The sequence below is a fragment of the Psammomys obesus genome, unplaced genomic scaffold (assembly GCF_907164565.1).
Source record: "Psammomys obesus unplaced genomic scaffold, mPsaObe1.curated_primary_1811, whole genome shotgun sequence".
Taxonomy (NCBI): Eukaryota; Metazoa; Chordata; class Mammalia; order Rodentia; family Muridae; genus Psammomys; species Psammomys obesus.
The window spans coordinates 5,213,452-5,237,298 of NW_026587556.1; the positions used below are offsets into that span (position 1 = coordinate 5,213,452).

Here is a 23,847-nt window from a genome sequence, read left to right on the forward strand (position 1 = left end):
GAAGGAAGGAAGGAAGGAAGGAAGGAAGGAAGGAAGGAAGGAAGGAAAGAAAGAAAAAAAGAAAGAAAGAAAGAAAGAAAGAAAGAAAAATCTCTTAAGTGTTAAACACATTTGAACGTCTTACAGAGGCAGAGATACCTATTCCCTTATGGTAACTGACAACCTATTCACTTCCCCTTTAGATCTGTGGATTTCTTTTACAGAAAGATAATTTTACAGATGTACACACACACACACACACACACACACACAAGCACGCGCACGCATACACACATCTAATCCCTAAGTTTGCCTTTAAGAGTAGTTTTGGGAAAATTATAAAACCTATTGAGGCTGCCGTCTACTCTAAAAGTTAGTCTTGCAGAATATGGAGTTTTAATTATCCAGTGCCAGACCTTCTAGCTCCTCCCCATGGAGAGATGACCACCCTGAGGCCTGCCTGATGCTCAGGGTAGCCTGCCCCTCTGATGAACCATGAACGTAGCTGGCGTTTCCTGCAACTGTGCTCCTTGTCTTGCCGTTGCTTCTCTCTACTTGGAGGCAAACCTCAGTGCTCGTACATGCAGCTTCCTAACTTCCCTCGCCGCTTTCAGTAGCCAGTGTGTTCAGCTTAGACCTAGTCGAGAGCCGCCCTACCTGCCTCCCTCCGGTTACTGGCAGGGACTGTCTGCTAAGCTTGGAGGGAAGCTGTTCCTCCTCTTTGACTTCATATGAAAGTACTAGGGCCCAGGTTGCCTGGAAGACCTCTCATGTCCAACCCTTCTGATGTGTCAACAGGAAGGAGGAGTCCTGTCTTCTCCTTCACCCACTGTTTGCCCCGCCTACTGCCGGTCAGGTGGCTCCATTCACTGGGGTCCTCCACTGGGGTAGGCGTGGAAGGCCTGTGTAGTTTGGGTTTAGCCCCACAGCCTTATTGCTGGAGGCCTGAAGAAGCGTGTCGCATTTCTTCTGTGGCCCACTAGCCGGTGCCTGACCATCTGAGCATTGTCCCTTAAGCCCACTGAGAGTCCGTGCCTGCTCACCGCACCGAGCAGCAACGGTGCTGGTAGCCTGCCAGGTCTGCCTGGCAAGTTTGTTCTTGCTGACTGTGGGTGTCACTACCATTCTCAAAGGCACCAGGATCTGACCTTCAGTGGGTGCTTCTGTGTCGCTTGCCTGCCACAGCCTCCCCTTTCCTCCACCCTCAGCCTGCCCGGCGCACTTGGTGGGGATTCACTCAGCCTTCAGGCTCAGCTCTCAGCGCAGTTTCCTTTGAACTGACCCCTGATCGCCCACGTGCCACGCTGATCTCAGACCCCTGTTAACGTGTTTTTATGGAACCCATTATTTCCCTTCATAATGCTTATCACAACTGTAATTATACAGTAATTTAAGTTATTATCTGTTTTCCTCTGGGAGACTGTAATTTCCTTAGGGCAGAAATTATGTCTGCCTCACTCCCCATCACTGAGCCTAGTGCAAAAGGCTTACCGCACACCATCCTGCAGGCCTGAGAGGAGAGAATCATTGCCGTCATTGTATTCCCTCTGCTCCCCAAGGGAAAGAGTGGCCCATGTCTGGATAGCTTTAAAATCTTCTTTGAGTTCATAAGAGTAATCTTATAGTAATGAAATACTAAACATGAGATACTAGGTGGAGCAATGTTGCATTAAAATAAACAAGCGTTCCAGGCAATGTCTTTTTCTGGTAATATTTCCTTCGCTAAGTAGATCGGATCAGCTCGGCTTCAGGATGCGGCCTGTTGATGAGTAGATGAGACTTAGGAGGCCTTTCAGCATGGGATGGAATTGTGTTTTCCAGTTAGCGATCTTTCCTTCTTCCCCTCTCTGTATTTCATTCTCCTCCCTCCATTGTCCTACCTTCCTCCCTTCTTCCCCATCTTCTCTCCATATGTTTTAGGACAAAGGCCAGTTTGTTAATCTTCAGTAACAGGGACACTGAAACAGTGGCGATTTAATGGGGTGGTCCTGTGTGCTCATCCGCATAGGCAGAAAGTGGCGTGTGCAGCCTTCCTCTCAGACGTCCATTTGGGACCACCCTGGGCAATGTTCAGGGCACAGTGACTGACTGGCGCTATACCCGGCACGATTGCATCCACTGTGGTCTAAGATACTGCTTCCCAGGACGGGACGGGAAGTGCAGCAGGACAGTGGCTCTGCCATCATGCTGGTCTTCTGCACAGCGTCCCACAGGATAAGATTGTCTCCGCATGTGCTGCCATGCTGCCCACTGTCCACAGTTCACCAACCATCCCAACTGCTGTTCGAGGAGAGGAGAGCAATGGCCTCTTCTCGGCCATTATTCAGCTTTAACTTCTAGAAACAACACAGAAAACTTTTTTTTTTTTTCCAAGCAAAACCTTTATCCTCAGGCAATCAGCCACGTAGAAGAATAATTAAGAAGGCCTATTCTGGTAGCAAAAAAAATTACCATTAGGTATCCGAGCTGGAGCATTCAGAGGTACATATCCAAGGCTGGGTCACTGCCGCAGCAGAACTCAAGAGAGCTTTAATTACTGGATGGATCTTAAGGGACAAAAAGTATGCCTGGTAGCCTTAAAATAAGGCAAGTAAAACATAACCTGACCAGAGAATTTAAAAAAAAAAAAAAAAAAAAACAGGATAAAAATCTCCCTGGTAGTCTAGACATACTGAAGATGGACTTAATTGATTTTAGTGTCTTTTTTTTTTTTTTTTTTTTTGATTTTTGTGTCTTGAGAAAAGGTCTCATGTGTGATCCATTCTAGCTTTCAGTCCTCAGTGCTCCCCCTTCAGGCTCTCAGGTATTGGCGCTGCAGGCGTGTTCCTCTGGCACTAAAGGCGTGTTCACCGTAGTTTTATCTGGAGAGCTCCCATGCTCCGCCTCAGGTATCGCTGGCTGTAGGTTTTTCCTGTTGCCTCTTAGAAGGCACTTCACATGTCCTTCTAAAGATGTAGATTAAAACTGACCCTAAAGCCTTGCATTGATAACAAATTTGGGGAAATCTATCTTTCTTTGTTTGTGTTTGTTTGCTTTCTTTAAAAAAAAAAAAAATGGGTGTAGAGAAATGGCTTAGCACTGTTTTTCTCAACCTGTGGGTCGCGACCCCTTTGGAATCAAATGGCCCTTTCACAGGTGTCACCTAAGACTATAGGAAAACAGATACTTCCATTACAACTCATAACAGCAAAATTACAGTTATTAAGTAGCAACGAAAAATAATTTTATGGTTGGGGGTCACCACAAAGGGTCACAGCATTAGGAAGTTTGAGAACCACTGGGTTCGTGGTTAAGAGCACTTGTTGCCTAACAGAGGACCAGGATTCCTTGGGTGTCGGCAACAGCAACCATGGCTGTAACTCCAGATCCTGGGGACCTGATTCCCTTTCTGACCTTCACAGACACCAGGCGTCCACGTAGTGGACACACGGGTGCCAGCAAAGCAGTCATTCACAGAAAATAATCTGGGGAAAATTAACCTAATAATAGAATGCTGAAGGTGGATGGAAACGGCGGCCGAGAAACAGAGTCATTTGATGACCGTCACGGGTTCTCTTCACACCTAGTTCTCTGTGGTTAGATTGTTCTAGGTCTGAACCAAAGGTGCGTTTTCTCGAGCCTTGTTGCGGATCCTAGGTGTATGCATGACCCTGTGCACGCCCCATGCGTGCACGTGCACACACGCACACAAAAGAGAGAACACCTGCAGTCCTGTGCTAAAAACCCGCAGAGAACAGGGCGCCCAGCGCCGCTCACCCTGCCTTATACACTCTCTTTGCGGAACGCAGATTTAGTCTGTGTTCTTCAGACTTCAGGCTCAAGGGACTGTTTTTGTTTTCGTTTTTCTGGATGCCAAGCCTACTCCCGATAATCTTGCCCATACCAGCTTTACAGTCAGTTAGCAAGAGCAAGTGTATCTTAGCAATGTATGTAGTATTTTTTTTTAATCTGTGATGTAGTGAAGTTACTCACGTGATCTTGAAAACTTAAAATGTGAGCACTTTTTTCACCTCCTTTTGTTGCATTGAGAAATGCCTAATACATTTTAATTTTATTTCTCTTTTCCTCAACCCCAGCATATCAATAATGACCACATTCATGGAGAAAAGAAGGAGTTTGTGTGCCGCTGGCTGGATTGTTCAAGAGAGCAGAAGCCCTTCAAAGCCCAGTACATGTTGGTAGTGCATATGAGAAGACACACTGGCGAGAAGCCTCACAAATGTACCGTGAGTACACACCTGAGCAGCCTCAGTGTTCCCACATAGGCGAGTGTGATGCTTTACAGGTCTTTCCTGGTCTCTGGGCTTCTGCCTGCTCTTGGCCATAGGTTCTAAGGGTAGTTGGGTGGTAGTGTGAAGAGAGACGGAACCCTGTTTGTAGAAAGCATCTTCAAGTAGGCCATCGCTTCACAGCAGGCATGAGATGGCTGGCTCCGTGAACTCATGGCTCAGCACACTGCAGACCAAGCACAATGTCGATTTGTTTTTCAGTTTAATTTTTGTATTTGTTTGTTTATGCATGTCATGGTCAGAAGACAGTTTTGGTGGAGTTGATTCCCTCCTCACACCTTCGTGTTACAGGCATCAAACTCCGGTGGTCAGGTCTACACAGCTTGCACTTTGACCCCACCTTACGAGCCCTAAGTTGAGCATTCTTTATCAGAAACAGAATTCAGAATGCTGGGCTTGGGATGCAGCTCACAGTAGAGCATTTCCCAACCAGGCTCAGGGTGCTACCAGGGTTCCAGGGAGAAAACCCTGTTCCTAACTTCTGCAGCCCCTCGTAGTCACGACACAGGTGCTCGGAAACTGTTCCATGGCATTACTGTTAGTCTGTGTGCATATGATATGGAACATAAATGAACTTGTTGTCTGTCACCATCATGTCTCAAAATATACATGTATATATTCTGAAATTAAAAAAAAATACTCAAAGTACTTCTCATCCCAAGCTTTTTGAGCTAGGCATATTCAGCGGCCCTTGGCTATGGTTGCTTAGTCTCCATGGCGGAGCGTCAGCCCCTGGAGTGGGCTGGGGCTGCAGTGAGACCGCACTTTGTCTCAGGATGTGCCCTGAGCACTGCAGAGCCCTGGTACTTTACATCTTAAAGGCCCTTTACAAACATGATCAAATTCCATGGCTTTGTATGGACACAAAGCCATATTAATGAACTTTGTGCTGAATCTGAAATCAGTGGGAATTGGAGGAGATCAATGAACATATAATGAAATTCATTGTCCACATTGAGCTGTCTATTAAAAAAAATAGGAAAGGGGGGAAAGCCTTCAGGAGTTTTACAGGCACTCACAGAGCTTTGTCTTCAACTGCCCCAAGCCACATCTGAATCCCAATAAATGCAGAGTTTAGTGGAGTTTTTGTTCCATGGTTTTGAAAAGCTGCTGACCCTTGAAAGGTCAAGTTTTTATCCACTTGGAGAGGGGGTTAAGCGCAAGCTGCAGCTGCTATTGTGTAGAGTGGTCCAGATTTACCTGTTGTCCTCAGTTTGAAGGTTGCACAAAAGCCTACTCGAGACTAGAAAACCTGAAAACGCACTTGAGATCTCACACTGGAGAGAAGCCATACGTCTGTGAACACGAGGGCTGCAACAAGGCGTTCTCCAACGCTTCGGATCGGGCCAAGCACCAAAACAGAACGCATTCCAATGAGGTAAGCCTCCCCCGTCATCCAAGGCGACCTGCAGAAACAATGAGCCGCCATGTAGAATATACATGGTAAAGTAGATGTGCTCTGTTTTGTGTTCTCTGGGCTGTTCCCAGTGTGAGTGGACTCTGAGACCCTGCAGGTAAAGGTTTGGGGCCTCAAGGGTGGACCCTCTTGAGAGAGTACTGCAGATGAAGAGGAAATTCTATAAAACCCTGGCTGAACTAAGTTTCCTGTTGCTCGGACCTGCCACCTACTGGCCAGACAGTAGTAGCATTCAACTTGGAATTCAGCCCACTTGCCCTGCCAGAAGAGCAGGAACCCACAGAGTAGGACCCAGTACTGACGAAAGGGATTCAGAACCGTCACACTGACAGCTCACTGCTAAAGGCACACAGTTGTATTTGCTTTTTAGGAGAAAGGTATCATCACATGTTTTGTTTCTAAAATTATTTTCATGGAGCAGACAGCTTAAATACAATTAATTTACAGACATTCTGAATTCCAGAGGATTTTGGAAGATATTCTTAAAAGCCCAGTTAATGTTTAAGTCAGTTATTTAAGGTAAAATTGTCAAGGCCTCATCATAGTGGTTTATGTTGTACTGCTATTGTTTTTAGATAATTGTCCCCAGTGTAAAAATGAAAATGGTTATGGATTGGTTTTAGCTAGGCTTTGATACATATCTGACTAAAAATGTATAACTTCTCCTTGAAGATATATCTAAAATACTGGTTCATCTATAAACTACCCCTTGAATAAACCAAGATTAAACGAAGTGCCCCTCATTTGGGATAGAAATGAGATGGCTAACAGCACATAGTTCAGGCCTGCTAAATATGTCCTCGGTTGACTTGAAACATTGTTGCAAAAGAAGAAATTTATATCTATAAGACTCCAGAGTGGCTGTTATGATCTTGCCAGGTATAGGCCAGTCTCACAATCTTGCAGTATCTAAACCCAGTGAGCCAGTTGAGTCAGGAACCGTTAGGATTTAAGCAGGGGGTGGGGGAAACAGACCTGATGACAGAGTAAAACTGCCTTTAATGAGATCAAATATACTGTCTGAAATGTATGAAAGTTTCATACATGAAACTTAGTTCTGTAGGTCCAAAGCCACTGAATCTCTCAAAAGGCCATGGTGGGATAAGGATGTACAGATCATTTTGAATCTCCTATTAATGACCTGGGAAGACAGACATCATTTTTTCTGTATATATTAGCTACTGTATTGTCTGATGCTCTTGTTTTATACATTTTGGAGAGTCTAGAATGGGCAAATCCATGGAGACAAAATAGGTTAGTGCTTCCCTGCCTGCTGCTGATTTTGGAGTGCTGAAATGTTCTAGAATTGTTGTGCAACATGAAGAACGCCCCAACTGAGGATGACTGGTGCAGGCTGTTTTTCTGTCAGTTCCAGTTTCAGTTTTAGAGTCTGAAAGCTTTCCTTTATCCCTTCACAAATACTGATAACTAATTATGTGCGAAACCTTTTTGCTATGCTAGGTATAGCCAAGTGTTCAACAGGGTGGATCGAGAGAGTTATTCCCTTACATGAAAGCTACTATGGCATTTCCCTGTCCCTGACCTTGTTCTTGCCCTTTTGGGCGCCCTGAGTTGTGTAGCAATGGCCTCTGAAAGGATTCCTCATTCTAGACCACACAGTTTGTATTTCTCCCTTAGCTACATTTATGTCCATGCTCAAGCTGTCCTTACGGTCTGACCTCTCACGAGCAGAACCTTTGCTAAGGACCCTTTATTTTTGGCATCTCCTTGTCCCTGTTTTTATCCACAGAATCTTATTCTCTGTGTTCAGAACTGAGCTGAAGTGTTTCCCATAATAAAAGCTCCAGTGAGCAAGCATTTACTATCGGTTATGCGCAGTTGCAAGCACCTTATGGACCCATGAGCTGGGAGTTAAACCCAGATTTCAATAACTGACACCTCCCAGGATTATACCAACCAAAACAGGAGTCCTCCTTTGTCTACATCTCTAGGACTCACACTTTATACTGTAAATAGTAGCATGCTCTCATTTTCTCTAGAAGAGACGATTCTGTACACAAAATATAAAGGATTACGTAAAGGACTTCATATTCATTGAGGTTACATGTCTTTGTGCACAAGACATCTTGCATATAATAGCACTCATTTGATGTTCTTAAAAAATAAAATTTATGGGTCTGGAGAGATGGCTCAGTGCTTAAGTGCACTGGCTGTTCTTCCAAAGGACCCGGGTTCAATTCCCAGCATCCACATGGCAGCTCACAGTTGTCTGTAACTCCATTTCCAAAGGATTAGACACTTTCACTCTAATGCACATAAAATTAAAAAAAAATAATAAAATAAAATTTAGCTGGGAATAGTTAGCCCTGTAATCCTAGCACCTAGGAGGCTGAGGTAGGGGGAAGTCATACTAGCACAGGTTATAGAGAAAGAACTTGTCTCCCCCAACACACACACCTTTGGATAAATTTTATGGTCAAGAAAAAAAATGCATCAACAGCTTTCCAACAGTACCTGAGTATGAAAACAGTACCTGAGCATGCAAAACAGTACATGAGTGTGCAAGTCAAGCTGGTAACAATCATGGAGTCCAGACCCCTCGGCAAGTCCGCCATTGTCGTGGCCTATCGTTGCATTTCGTCGCTATCACATAAATTCAAGGACAAGCTACAGAGTGGCGCTTATTATGCCTTTTGTTTTAAAGCGTAAACGTCCAGAACCTGTGTTCCTGTGGACTTTTGCAGGCAGCACTTAGTGTGCGTGTTCGCATGCAAGGATACATGATTCCAGGTGTGCTGACGTGTGCCACTGGCCTTGAAAATGCTAGTTCTGATGAACACATCTGTGCTCATTGCACATCAGCTGTGTGCTTCTTCCCAGGCTAATCTTAATATTCACATGAATGTGTTTGCTCTGTGCTCCCTCCTTGTCCTCTCCCTGTGCCCAGACACCTTCCTCATACACTCAGCTCATGGAACAGCCTGTCCCATCAGTGCCCTAAGCAAGCTCAGGGTTGATGTACAAACACCTGGAGGTAATGGCACTAACTGTCAGAGCCCTTCTTCTGTCCCTAATGCATGGAATCCTGTACTCTCATTTCACCATGTATATGCGGCAAATCGCAGAGCCCCTGAGTAGACATAATTTGTAGTTAATGGGAATCAATTCTACCCAACTGAATCTTACATTTGAAGGTGAAGTCTCTCCGGATAATGTTCGAAATCTTCACTGCTCCACATTACAAAATTTCAGCGTTTTAGATAGCACTCAGTCAGTCTGGTTTAGGGCTTTTAGTGAAAAAGCATCTTTTAGACATGCATTCTATAAGACAGGGTGCTTAGCAAGGATAAGAGATACATTCTTTTAATCATGCCTTTTATGATGATTTCTTATATATACTAGCTCACCTCTGGTACACAGACGTGGAAGTACATAGTCCTTTCGTGGCATTCAGTAAGGGACCATGTCCGGGACCTAGCAGAATCTGAGAATGCACAAGTCTCTTCAGTGAAATGCTGCAGTATTTACATATGGCCTCTCACACTTTAGGTAACTTCTAATGCCGAATGCAGTGTAAACAGCTGCTGTAGTGGTTAGGGAAATGGCCACAGGAAAATGCTGGTCATGGTCACTATGTGTGTAAGGTTTCACACTACAGGTAGGAATTTTTAGTCTTTTCCATCTTAAGTCAGTTGAGCTTGTGGACATAGAGCTGTTGGGCAGGCAGGGCTGGCTTTACTCATACCAATACTCCATATTTGAAAATCATGAAAACAAAGTCGCCATTCTGACATTGGTAATTAACAAAGGCAACAGTTCTGTGCCCTGTATGAATATTTTGTTATAAATATCCTTATGTTATAACTATGGCAGGAGGTATGATTGGTGACTCAGGTAGAAAATAAAATTAGCTTAAAGTAGTTCTGCCATGCAGAGACCTGGAAAGCTGGAAGAAAGCAGACTCAGAATACTGGTTTTCCATAAGCCCTTCTCTAGCCCTGGGTAGTGTATGAAAAGGCCGTGTACATAGTCTGTATAAAAGACCAGAGACCGGCTGGGGATTTTTAACGCCTGAACTCCAAACAACTGTAATGCTACCTAAATGAGTACTTTTTAGTGAAACAGCATGAGAATGGCTCTGGGCCATTTTTTATTTGGTTTTTATTTCTTATTACCATAATACCTTTGTACAAATAGCACATTTACAAAGCAAAGATTTATTAGATCTCAGAACCAAGATAAGACAAGAAATTTCTTCACACAGACCATCTCCTGCAAGATGTGTAAAATTGCCCTGATACCATCTTCTCGTAAGCCTCCCTCCATTATCATCATCAATAGATGGAAAGCTGTAATATTCCGCTCACAGCATAATCACTTCCAACAATGTAAAGGCAATTTGCACACTATTACCACTCGTGGGGCACTCTAAATAATACCCCATTAAGCTAGATTCTTTGGACACTGAGAACCATCCAAATGGCCTTTCTAAGTCGCTAGACCTGAGAGGTATCTGAACATTGTGGTTTTGTTTTTTGTTTGTTTGTTTTTTTTAAGAATTAGAATGTAATGAATTAATTATAACCTTTGACAATCCATGTTTGTGGCAATTGATAGAAACCGTATGTATGCAAAATCCCTGGCTGCACCAAGCGTTACACAGACCCCAGCTCTCTCCGGAAGCATGTGAAGACTGTGCATGGCCCTGAGGCTCATGTCACCAAAAAGCAGCGTGGGGACATGCACCCTCGGCCTCCACCCCCGAGAGATTCTGGCAGCCATTCACAGTCCAGATCCCCCGGCCGGCCGACTCAGGGAGCCTTTGGTGAGCAGAAAGAGCTGGGCAACACTACCTCAAAGCGGGAAGAATGCCTCCAGGTGAAGACGGTCAAGGCCGAGAAACCCATGGTATGTCATTCACTCTCCTGGTCTCCCAGAGCCAACCAGGCTCATTGAGAAAAACCCAGCTGAGTATGTCAAGGGACAGCACTGTCCCCTCTTCATTGTATCTGGCCACTCTGATTTAAGTTTCATGAGCCCAGTGATTGAGACTGCTGCTTAGAAATAACTTTGCTCAGAAGGAGTTTCTAAGATTCTTGCCTGACTTTTAAATCCATAGCTGTACTGCTTGTGGCAGACAGACATGGCCTCCAGTCTCTTCACAGTGGCGACTCTGTAGAAAATCATTCCTTGAGCCTTTCTGCAAATATGCTTTCTGTCTTCCTTGCCCTGGTGACCCCAAGATCAATAAGCTGAAGTCTATATTCTTTGGGGGCTTACAGTTCAGTGGGATACACGATTGAAAGACAAGTACAGTTCAGGTGGTGGGGCTCAAACACAAGACTGTGGAAAGCCCTCTCAGCAAGGGAGAATTGGCAATGTGCTCAGAGAGCAGAGGCCATAAGGACAGAGTTCAGCACTCAGACCAGGGAGAGCAAGTGACCCTGGGAAAGGGAAGCAGACGAAAGGTACCAGTTGTGGGATTTGCCAGAGCAAAGGGAGAGGAGAGCAAGGGCAAGGTTAGTGGGTGAAGGTGGGCTTAACGGCTCTAGTTCTAAGTATTGCAGTGCAGGTCGGGGGAAGTGGAGGGGACAGGTCTGCCTGTCACCCGAATGCATGATACCTCCCGCTGCTTAAAGAAAGAGGACTTCTGGGAATAATTATTTATAGCAGTTTATCTCAAGATGACTCGGTATGTGAGTGTTCATAAACAAATTAGATGATAAAGATGGTACTCAAAAAGATGAAGACTAAGCCTATATTTACAGGTGAGAAAATTGAAGTTCCTAGAGATTAGTCACATGGTCACGTTTCTGCAATAGATGCTGTGCGTACACGCACATTTAAATAAGACATTCACTAACAAACATTACATTTCTAATATTATTTCTTTTAAAACATGTCTTTAATTTGGTCACCATGCTATAAATTAAATTCTTTCTTCTTTTTTCTTATTAATGCAACGCCTCTCTGTCTATTGCTCCCAAATGTCTTGTTCTCACTTCCTAAGGACAGTGGGTAATAAGGTGAGGGAATTTTGGCTTCTCTATTCTATTCCTTTGTTTTGTTTTGTTTTGTTTTGTTTTCATTTTAACATGCAAGTTTTCTTCCCATTTCATCTTTCTTAAGTTTTTATGGTATTGTGATATCCTCGGTGACCATTACTCAGCTCTGTGGTTTGAACATAGCATGTGGAATCAGATGATGAAATTCATCATTACTTTTGCCTAGGTCTTCATAACAAATCACACTGGGCCAACCAAGCAGTTGTTCTCAAATTCTGTTTAATTACTATCCTCACTAGAATAAATGCAAGTACTGTTTTCTTTGAAGAAGACCTGGATGAATTTTTAGCAGCTTAAACTTTCTAATTGTAAGCGCCCATGCCTTCTTACATGTTCTGTGGAAGTGTGTGCATATGGTCATATACACAGATCCATGTACATATATATTCTGATTGTTCTGTTGAAGAATGAAAGTCACCCAAAGCTTTAAAAACTCCTAGTGCCTCTGGAAGCGCCTGGATCTCAAGACTTTCCTGAGGCAAAGAAATTAAGCAAGAATTTACATACTCGTGATCAGATTTACAAATCTTCCTTAGCTCTACTTGGTTGCCCAGGGTGATGTTATTGTATCATGTGGCCCTTGCTAAGAAAGTTTGTGTTTGCTTGGATTTATATGATGTGAAAGTAAATAAAGCTAACGGGTTCCCAGAGAGAGTTATCTCTACAAATGTACTTTTGTACATTGTACAAACACTCTTAATAGCATTGTTCATCCCACCTGAGCATAACTGAGTGATTACTTGCTGTTAATGGCTCTAGTTCTTCTAGGACCCCTGGAGGACGTACTGCAAAGGCCCACATTAACCACCTTAGGGGTCTAAATATTGTGATTTCAGGGGCCACCGAACTTCTCTGAGCATCACTCTTCTTGTTCTTTCAAAGAAGGTGTGACTTCATCAGTAGGTGCCCTTGCAACTCAGACTAATGGGATATAGGCAGGGTGCTTTTCAGGCCCTGAGATGGTCAGCCTTTCCAGCTACCATCCCAGAAGTCCTGGCATGGAAGAAAGCAGTACTTTCTTTGATTAAGACTAGGCAATAGGATTAAGTTTTCATTAGTTACAGAATTTTCTTTCAGTGTCTATTTGGTTAAGTGTCTTTGAACACACTCAGAGAGGCACACGTCAAAAGGAGCAGTAAAATCATTTTACACACTCGGGGCCACTATCCATTGCAGCTTGTCTACCCTTCGGAGTGTGGCAAAAGCAAAAGGATTGATGTTTTACCAATTACAGCTGCCTTGATCTGGACCCTGGTTAAGGGTCTATAATACCAGGGGAATGTGGCAGGGAGGAAAACAGAATACTTTGGGAACAAGGTCTGAATATCCTAGAGGGACTCTTGTTGAAGTCATGAGCTTTCCCATGGAGCATCCCCTGCATGCATGCTATTGCTGAGTAAAATGAACCCCAGTTGGAACAATAATAATTATCGAAGCCTTATGACCCCATCTTTAACGTTACCAGGTCTTTATACTTAAGTACTCTCTGGGATTTACATTAATTTCCAGTAGCAATTGATCCATTAAGAACTGATCTCATTATATACATAAAGATACTACTGTAGTGAATGCTTAAGAAATTTGCCCAAAAATAATGTCCTGGAGATAAAATTGAATATGAAGTATGGCTGCAGAATTGGCCTTTGGAACAGGATCTCATGGCTGAAATCTGTGATCACACTGCATCTAGCATCCTCTACCATCTGTCACCTCCCCTTGTGTATCAGCCTGGCTGGTGGACCATTGTCATTTTGGCCCAAAAGCTCCCTCCATCCACCAACACATGGTTTTTCTTCTCATTTAACCTGCTGGTAACCTGAAGGTCTTGACTTGCATGAGCTGTCATTTTGGCTTCCTTTCCTTTACCCTTCCTGATGTCATCGTGTTCCTTTTTCCTTGACCCCAGCAGACATCTCAGCCAAGCCCTGGTGGTCAGTCTTCATGCAGCAGCCAACAGTCCCCCGTCAGCAACTATTCCAACAGTGGGCCCGAGCTTCCTCTGACCGATGGAGGTGCTGTGGCAGACCTCAGTGCCATCGATGAAACCCCAATCATGGACTCGACCATTTCCACGGTGACCACAGCCCTTGCTTTGCAAGCCAGGAGAAACCCAGCAGGGACCAAATGGATGGAGCACATCAAACTTGAAAGGCTAAAACAAGTGAATGGAATGTTTCCAAGACTGAACCCTATTCTACCCTCCAAAGCCCCTGCGGTGTCTCCTCTCATAGGAAATGGTAAGACCCACCTTAGACCATGTGTCTGCTGTCTGCTTCCGGTATTTCCTTTCCTTTAAGTGTGGCCAGAACACGCCCAGGAGACCTGGAGCCCTTGGTTTTGTATTTGTTGGTTTTTGCACAGATCCTAAGCTAATGCTAGAACTTACCTGTGTTAATGCTGGACCACTTGCACTGCTGTTCTGGGTGCTCCGTATATTGAAAATAATAACAGAATAATACTGAAATAAAACAAAATTAAAATGTCTTCACATTTTTATTATTATTTATTGTTAAGATCTGAAGGACCCAGATTTTAACGGGGAAATTGTAATCGTTCACAAGACTTCCACAGTAGGTGCATTTGTGGTTAGTGCTTCCAGTCTCATTTCCAAGACATAAAACCAAGAGAATGTTATCTGTTTGCCCAGTTCAGGGAAATACAAATGCTTGTGGGCCCCTGATTTAAGACAGTCTTAATTTCACGTTGAACTCTCCTTCTCTTCCTTCCCTCTGCGCCTTTCCTCCAGGCACACAGTCCAATAACAACTATAGTTCGGGTGGGCCCGGGACCCTTCTCCCGAGCAGAGGTGACCTGTCGGGTGTAGACTTCACCGTGCTCAACACGCTCAACAGGAGGGACAGCAGCACCAGCACCATCAGCTCCGCCTACCTGAGCAGCCGAAGGTCCTCGGGCATCTCCCCTTGCTTTTCCAGCCGCAGGTCCAGCGAGGCATCCCAGGCTGAAGGGCGACCCCAGAACGTGAGTGTGGCCGACTCTTATGACCCCATCTCCACAGATGCCTCGCGGAGGTCCAGCGAGGCCAGCCAGGGGGACGGGCTGCCCAGTCTCCTCAGCCTCACACCCGTGCAGCAGTACCGCCTCAAGGCCAAATATGCTGCTGCCACTGGTGGCCCACCGCCCACACCCCTGCCCCACATGGAAAGGCTGAGCCTAAAGACCAGGATGGCCCTGCTAGGAGAGGGGAGGGACTCGGGGGTGACCCTGCCTCCAGTCCATCCTCCTCGGAGATGTAGTGATGGAGGAGGTCATACATACAGCCGGCGTCACCTGCTGCCTCATGATGCACTGGCGAACAGTGTGAGGAGGGCCAGCGACCCTGTGAGGACAGTCTCAGAGAACGTGTCACTTCCCAGGGTTCAACGCTTCAGCAGCCTCAACAGCTTTAATCCTCCAGGTTTGCCTCCATCGGTGGAGAAGCGTAGCTTAGTGCTGCAAAATTATACCCGGCCAGAGGGCAGCCAGGCCCGATTCTTCCAAGCGTCTCCTTGTCCTCCCAGCATCACAGAGAATGTCGCCCTGGAGGCCCTGACCATGGATGCTGATGCCAACTTGAATGATGAAGATTTCCTGCCAGATGACGTAGTACAGTATTTAAATTCCCAGAACCAAACAGAGTATGGGCAGCAATTACAGAGTGCCATCTCTGAAGATAGCAAAGTAGCCCATGGGCCAGAGGACTTGGACCTGCCGGATCTGCCAGACAGTCATGTTGGCCAGCAGTATCCGGCTCTAGAGCAGCCTTGCTCTGAAGGCAGCAAAACTGATTTGCCCATCCAGTGGAATGAGGTCAGTTCTGGAAGCTCTGATCTGTCATCCTCCAAGCTGAAATGTGGCCAGCGCCCTACTGTTCAGCAGGCTCGAGCCTTTGGGTTATACAACAATATGGTGGTACACCCACAGAATCTGTGGAAGGTTGGAACTGGCCCCACTGGGGGCTGTCAGATCCTCGGAGAGAACGGCAGTACCTACAATGGTCCAGAGCACTTTGTAATCCACAGTGGGGATGGGCCTGGCCCCAGTGGAAATGCTTTTCATGAACAGCCCTATAAGACGCAGCAGTACGGGAGCCAGATCAACAGGCAGCCACTGGCTTCCAGTGCACTAGATAGCGCCTGTGGTGCTGGGATTCAAGGGGCCAAGCTGAAAGGCAACACCTTGCAAGAGAATGGGAATTTGCTAGATTTTGCCCTGTCCACAGCACCAAATGAGTTAGCTGGCAACACAGTGAATGGCATACCAGCCCAAGATCCAATGGGACAGGGATACATTGCTCATCAGCTACTCAGTGGCAGCATGCAACACCAGGGAGCCAGCCGCCCTGGTCAACAAATCCTAGGGCAGGTTGGTGCTACCTCACATATCAACATCTATCAAGGGACAGAGAGCTGCCTGACCGGGACTCAGGACAACAGCAGCCAGCCATCAAGCATGGCAGTGGTCAGGGGCTACCAGCCCTGTGCCGGCTATGGGGGCAGCAGGCGCCAGGCAATGCCAAGGGGCAGCCTCACTCTGCAACAAGGACAGCTCAGCGACGTGAGTCAGAGCAGCAGGGTGAACAGCATCAAGATGGAGGCGCAAGGGCAGTCCCAGCAGCTCTGTGCTAGCATGCAGAATTACTCCGGTCAGTTCTATGACCAGATGGCGGGCTTCAGTCAGCAAGACAGGAAGGCTGCTTCGTTCTCCCTTTCAGATGCCAACTGCCTGCTCCAGGGGAATGGCACTGAAAACTCTGAGTTACTTTCCCCAGGTGCTAACCAAGTGACAAGCACAGTGGACAGCTTTGAGAGTCATGACCTAGAAGGCGTGCAGATTGATTTCGATGCCATCATCGATGATGGGGACCATACCAGCCTAATGTCCGGGGCCTTGAGCCCAAGTATCATTCAGAACCTTTCCCACAGCTCCTCCCGTCTCACCACCCCACGGGCACCCCTCCCCTTCCCAACCCTGTCCATGAGCACCACCAACATGGCTATCGGGGATATGAGTTCTTTGCTGACCTCCCTTGCAGAAGAAAGCAAGTTCCTCGCAGTTATGCGGTAGGCAGTAGGCAAGAAGGACCACAAATAGAGGTTAAAAAAAAATAGGACTTGAAAGATTGAACTGACTCTGTTTGGACTTTTTTTTTTTTTTTTTTTTTTTTTTTTTTTTTTTGTCCTTTTTTAAGTTCTGTATGTATTTCAGCAATCTCATCTCACCTACTGGGATGTGTCTCAAGTATATTCCTTTTATGGAAAAGGACTCTGAAAGCCCCTAAGGTATTCTAGGGGAGAAACTGTCTTCCATTTCAGTTCGGAATCAGTATTGTGACATTGAAATGACCCTCTTCTTTTAACCTGTAAGCCTGCCCCCTTTTGAGTGAACCAATGTAAATGTAGAATGTGCATGTTCTTTCTTTTAGAAGAGAAGTCATCAAATTGAAAGATTTGGCCTGCTTCTCTGCTATCCCAGAAGCTAGGAATTGGTGTACTTGTGACCAAGGGGTTACGAGTCTCCCTTTAAAGTTTTCCTTTCCGGTACTCGGTGACTTGCTTTTATACGTGTATGTGTGCTTTTAATCCCTGCACCGAGTACAAGAATTGAATGAGTAGTGAGTTTGAAGATTGTTTGTGGGCACACTGTAGTTAGTATAAATAGCAGGTTTTTATGTGTTCCCCACCTTGACTCAATTCAGGGCATACTTTCAACAGCTGCACAAAAGTGGAAATTTGGGGAGCCTACAAATGAAATGGTTTGATCAGGGTTCTGCAAGCATGCATCCCGTGGATATGTCTCTCTAGTCAGTTCTCAGCTGTCTGTTTAGCACTCCCTCCACCCTTAGAAACATTTAGTGTTATTTAGCACCGCGGTGATAACAGACAGGCAGTTCATGTTCAGACATGTCACTCTTAGCTCCTTTGTAAGAAGTTAGACCAATCATAGGTTAAAACAGTTGGGTAGAACTAGTTTGAGGACTGTCTTTGTGGACCTGCTGTGATTGATTTCTCCCACCTCTTTCCTCATTGTCGTAGGTAACTGAGAATTGACTATATGTAGCTCTAAATAGGTATTGAAACAACTCACAACTGGATGTATCGCTACCATTTATTAATTTCCCTATAGCAAGGAAATACGTCTATTCAAAGTGCCCTGTTTTCAGAGATGTGTAAGATGTAATTATAAAAGGCAAAACTCAGATACGTTGACATCAGGAATAAATTGCTTTAACCATTTTTAACATTGGAGAGCATAAAGGATGATATTTAGTAACCATGTGGATTCCAAATACCATTAGTCCTTAACATGGACTGGCACTTTTGTTTCAGATTAAGATTTTAAAGATGTACACAGTGCAGCCTCTCCTCACGTGCAGTTGACACAGGAAAGTCATACTGTGCATGCTCAGATTACATGGATTATCGAGGATATTGCTTTAAAACTATATAAACGAAAATAAAATGCTTACTCATCAGCCCCTGAGATTGAATTTGCCCCAAGGGATTTTTGACATGGTTGTGTGGCTTCTCCTCTTAAGTCCTGCCATTAAATTTAGGAGTAGAAAGAGGAAAACCAAGTGTTAGGTAATAGGAAGAATGTTATGATGAGCCAATTTTGCTCATGCCTATTTTCTCTCATTTAGAGCCCAAATTTCAACAGTAAGGAAACTTTGCCATTTAGGACTTTGTGGCTAAACTAGCCAGTTTGCATTCTGTTAGATGTCTCCAGGACCAGTAGAGCAATCTGTAAGTTCTCCATGCATTTCAGCCCTCTCCCAATGGACTTCCTGTAAATCAGAGGACAGCCCACTAGCAAGAGGGAACTACTGGTCTGGGTTCAGGAGAGTAAAGCAAGGCTTCTCTGTTCCTCAAATAGGTCACATTCTCATCACAAAATGAGTGATGGAATCCCTGAATTTCACTTGTCAAATTGTGTTTTAAGTCTCTACTCTGGGTCTGACCTAGCATGGCTTTATTATTTGGCCCATTCTCTTTATTAACTTTTAGTTTCAAAGAAGGGGTTTAGGATACCCCTCCTTCGTCAGTCAGCAAGGAGAGCGACCTTGGTTCGTGGTCAAACCCATTGATTGCCTCCTGCAACAGAGACCTTCCTAGGTGCAATCCTTGTGTGTGAACTTGAAGCTCTGACGTACAGTGTTTTTTTTCCACAGTGGCTGTACCTAAAGGGATTGGCAGTACACAGAACCAGCACCACTGCCGCCTTACTTTCTGCTTTTGACTCTTTCATTTCCTCTTTCTTTAATTGTTATTTTCCAAGCTGTTGCATTAAGATTTGTGGAATGGAAGTTTCCACTCAGTATCTGACTTTTCTCAGTATGAAAATTTCAGAAGGATACAGGTCAAAAAGGAAAAATGGAGGCTGAAAAGCATCCTGTCCCAAGATTTCAGTGATCTGTCATGATAGTCCAGTGCAAGAAAGATCATGTGATCACTGAAACTGTCCTTTGGGACATGAGACCTCTGCAGGCTTGGCATTTCCTGTCAAACACCTCCCCACAGTCTACACCCTCTTTTCTTTCTTTGGCTGTTGCGTTTGGGAGAAACACTGTTGACTCTCTAGTTTATCACCTTTGCTTTTTAGTGAAAGTATGGGCTCATACATGGTACTCCTGTTTAACGTCTGTGTTAAATGGTTTATGTTTTTCATGACCTTTTCTGAAGAATTAAGTAACTCACTTTCCTGCTCCTCACATGTTGGCTTGTCCTGAGCCACAGGTTTTGATTCTTGCAATGTATGTGCCTTATTTTGTGTTTCTCTTGTCAATGAGAAGGACCAGTTTTTGTCCAGTCAGCACTCCAAGGCTGCGTGACCAGACAGTGTTACCAGGAAGTGAGTACAGGACTGTAGCAGTCTGAGCTGTCCAGTGACCTGATTTCCTGTGTTGTTTAAAGCTGATAGGAGGATGTTCTCCTCTGACAAGTTACCCTTGTATATCCTGCAAATGTGTAAGATAAAAGATGTTCCTTTTCTCCACCTTTTTTTAGATTTTTAAAGAAGAAAATGTGTAATCCTTTTTAAAGAACAACACATGTAAATACATTCAAGTATCATAGGCGTAGAGTTGGGGTGTGATGGCCTTGGACCTTCCTCGGAAAAGCCTGTGGCTGCTCAGTGCTCATAGGCCACGGGAATGGCAGCCCAGACACATGAACTCTGCCTTGGCTTTCAGAACCACTTAGTTCTTTTGTAACAAAGAAAAAACAAAAACAAATAAAAATGTTTCTTACAGTGTCAATAAAAAACTTTGTACTGAAATGTTTTACTGGCTTTTATTTTGTTTTTTTGGTTTTTTGTTGTTGTTGTTGTTGTTTTTGTTTTTCTTTTAATCCCTATAAGAATAAAAGAACATTTTCTCTAGAAAATTTCTCAGCCTGTAGTTGAATCTGAACTGGTCATAGAAGAGTTCTCTACAGTAACAGAACTCATAGGATGAATATATACACACCCATATACAGATGGGATTTGTTAGAGTGGCTTACAGGTTGTGGTGGTCCAGCTAATCCAATGATGGCTGCCTATGAATGGCAGGTTCAAGATCCAGTAGTTGTTCAGTCCATGAAGCTGGTCATTTCAGTATACTGTGGAATCCCAAAGAAGCAGGCTCTAATGCCAGTGAAGAAATGAAATTGCTAGCAAGAGCAAGCAGGCAAAGAGTTTCCTTCCTCCAGGTCTTTTATATAGGTTACCAGCAGGATATGGACCACATTAAAGGTGGATCTTCCCACCCCAAAAATCTGGATTAGAAGTGGCTCTTCACATTTTAAATGATTTAATTAAAACAAATTTGTCACAGGTGTACCTAGTCATTTGGGTTTTAGTTCATTCCACGTGTAGTCAAATGGACAACCAAGAGGACCTTTCACACAAGATGAATTTACTGTATTCATTGACTAGATGCAGATGAAAATAAATCTAGTCAATGAAAATAATGCTGCATTCATTGATAGTATGAGATGTCCACCTCACATCCACAGGGCTGTAAAGAACATGCTAATGATCCTCCTGATGCTTACTTTTACTATGTCAAACTCTGAGGAAGGGTGATAACAGGGTTTAAACTCTAACAACTTGTCTTCCTTTTATATACTATCCTTTTATCTAGAGAAACAGTAACACAAATGAAAATCTGGCGTTATAGAAACTTACTTTTTTTCTACATTTGGCAAAACAGTCATACACATAAGATAGATATACACACACATATATACACCATGTACATGTCTGGCACCTACGGAGGCCAGAAGAGGGCATCAGATTCCCTGGAAATGGAGTTGCATTCAGTCTTGAGCTTCCATGTGGGTGGTGGGAATCAAACCCCAGTTCTCTGGAAGAATAGCTAGTGCCATTAAGCACTGAATCATTTCCAGTCCCTGGAGGCTTGTGTTAATGTGGCTGGTGGTGATTTCGTTTCAGTCAGAAATGTACTTGTCTCCTTTGCTTTTTTATGCTGGTTTGCAATAGTGCTCTCCACATTACCATTACAGGTCTTCTTTCCACTTTTTCAATAACAGCATATCTTGTAATTCATCAATTCGGCACTGTGGCTGGGAAACATGAGGGTGCTGACTGGTTATCCCAAGCCACAGGATCAGAGCACCCTTTGCGAGCACAGGCATACGGCAGAACTGATAGGATTCTTCTCCTTCTCCCTCTCCCACCTCTCTCTCTCTCTCTCTCTCTCTCTCTCTCTCTCTCTCTCTCTCACTCTGTGTGTGTTTAAAGAGGTTTTTAAAATGTGGCTTATATTTTGTAGTCTGGTTAGTCCAATAGCAATGGCTATCTTCCAAAAGACAGGCCAAGAAACCACTAGTTATTCTATCCACAAGGCTGTATGTCTCAGCTGGTCCTTGGCCTGCACTGCAAATCTCAAAAAAGTTATAATCCCAGTGAAGGAATGGCAGAGCAATGGGATAGATGAACTTGCCACCAAGAGTGAGGGCACGCAGGCAAAAACCAAAAGCTTCCTTACGGCATATCAGTTTGTGTGGGCTGCCACTAGAAGGTGTGTCCCAGATTTCCCACCTCAAGAGATCCAATCAAAAAAAAGTCCCTTAGGTTTTAGTTGATTCAAATTGTCGTCAAGCTGATGACTGAAATTAACTATCTCAGTTAAAGGCCTCAAATGCCTTTTTAGTCCCAGTGGGCAGCAGTAAGGATGACTCACAGTTTTCCTTTGGAAATAACTCTTGTGACATGATTGCATAAATATAAAGAGTCCAAATAATTTTATGTGTGAAGATCGATGAGTTAAGTAACAGCTGCGTACAAGGTAAATTTTACAAAATCCATTAATTTGTTTTTTTTTAATTTTTTTTTCATTGAAAATTTTTTTCTCATACAGCATATTCTGATCATGGTTTTCCCTCTCCTGTATCCTCCCTACCTCCCCACTCATCCAAATCTTATGTCCATTCTCTCTAGAAAACAAACAGATAAACAAAATCAAAGCAGATTTTTAAAAAATGAAAAAAAAGCACACAATGCACATACAAAACCATAAAAGCAGACAAATGTGTTGGCACAGTTATTTAGCCCCAGCACTAGGGAGGCAGAGGCAGGCAGATCTCTTGAGTTCAAGGCCAGCCTGGTCTATAGAGTGAGTTCTCAGGACAGCCAGAGGAACCCTGTCTCCAAAACAAACAAAAAAATCCATAGGAACAAAATTGGAAACCATAACATACAAGCAAAAGGCCAGTATGACAAGTATTTGGTGTCCCTCTCGACCCGTGATCTATTTAGTATCAGGTTCTTGGCCACTGGAGCAGTGTTGGGAATCGGTTCCACCTTGGAGAGTGGACCTTACATCCAATCAGAAAGTGTTGGTTCCTCCACAACATTTGTACCACTATTGTACCAGTCTGTGCAAGTCACTGTTGTAGAGCCCAAGGTTTGCAGCTGAGTTGGTGGTTCCTTTTGCTCCATTCTATAGATCCTTTCAGTCCATCCCCATTTCTTTGTGTCAACCCTTGATATCTGGAACACTTTTTTCCAGGGACCCTCAGTGGCCACAACAGGCAGAGATGAAGATAAGTGTCCTCCATCATGATTTCTACATTCCCATCCCCAGTCCTGTAACAGGTGTGTAGAGGTGTCCCTCCCACCCCAGATAGATTCACTGTAGACTGACTGTCATACAGAACCAGGGTCTCTTATACCTGTCTCTCCAGATTATGTTTTGCCTTACTTCAAGCTACTTAAAGAAGCCTCTCATCTCACCACACCTCCAACTCCCTGGGAATTCTGCATCTTGTTGCGGATAGGATTCCCTTAGCTCTTTCTCACAGCCCCTCTTAGCCATTTCTTCTATGCCATTTCTGTTCTACACATCTACCAAACTGCAGAAGCCCTATCTAACCACACTTTCCTAAAATCCAAGGAATATAATACCCAACTAAGGCAAGACCAGACATCAACAAATAAAAATCACATCAGTCATAACTCCAGATGCCTAGACACCAATGCAAAAACATAAGCATTAACAAACAAGACAGTATGTCTCCATTAAAACCAGTGACCCTTGGTTCCAAGAGACCTGAAAGGCATAGTGAGACTGGGCAGTTGAGAAGAGAGAAAGAGGTAAGAAAGGAGGAGGGAGTAAAAAGAACAATATAGTCAGAAACAACAACCGGGTCAAATTCATTGACCAACTTACTAAGCACCATGGAGGATGTCGTACTTTCAGTGAGATGGTTGAAAAAGAGGAATCAGATCAGAGAACTGAATGACAAGTGAATCAAAGATGAATTTAGTGACTTCTGCTAAACTGCATGGCACATTTCATTCCACATAAGATGTCATTCATTGGTAAGATGTTAACTCCATCTTCCCAATGAGAAGAGAAAGCACCACCAAAGTGATTGTGATGAGATGAAAGCATAGACCTGAAAAGCACATTACAGTTTGAACAGTTACTGTACCATACTTGGCAGCTAGGGCATAGATTATGTCCTAAGAAAAGGAAGAAAGGTGGGTTTTCTTATGCCTGTTTCTGTGTCTTTCTCCACTTCTTCCTCTCTTTGATTCTTCCCTTCCTATCTTCCCTCCTTTTTTCTCCTGCAAGAAACTAAACTTTGCTAATGAGCCACTAGGAAAGAAGCAGAAGAGGGGCAAACGTTGG

At 44.2% G+C, this 23,847-nt stretch overlaps 1 protein-coding gene across 1 annotated transcript in view; it reads left to right on the top strand.

Moving 5' to 3' along the window:
* Positions 1–16,775, top strand: part of Gli3 (GLI family zinc finger 3) — a 255,273-nt gene extending 238,498 nt beyond the window's left edge. The window contains exons 10-14 of the mRNA XM_055603941.1: positions 4,056–4,205; positions 5,482–5,646; positions 10,264–10,554; positions 13,621–13,948; positions 14,458–16,775. Of these exons, the coding sequence (XP_055459916.1) occupies positions 4,056–4,205; positions 5,482–5,646; positions 10,264–10,554; positions 13,621–13,948; positions 14,458–16,775 (3,252 nt within the window). The remainder of the gene's footprint in view (positions 1–4,055; positions 4,206–5,481; positions 5,647–10,263; positions 10,555–13,620; positions 13,949–14,457) is intronic.
* Positions 16,776–23,847: the final 7,072 nt, after the last annotated feature.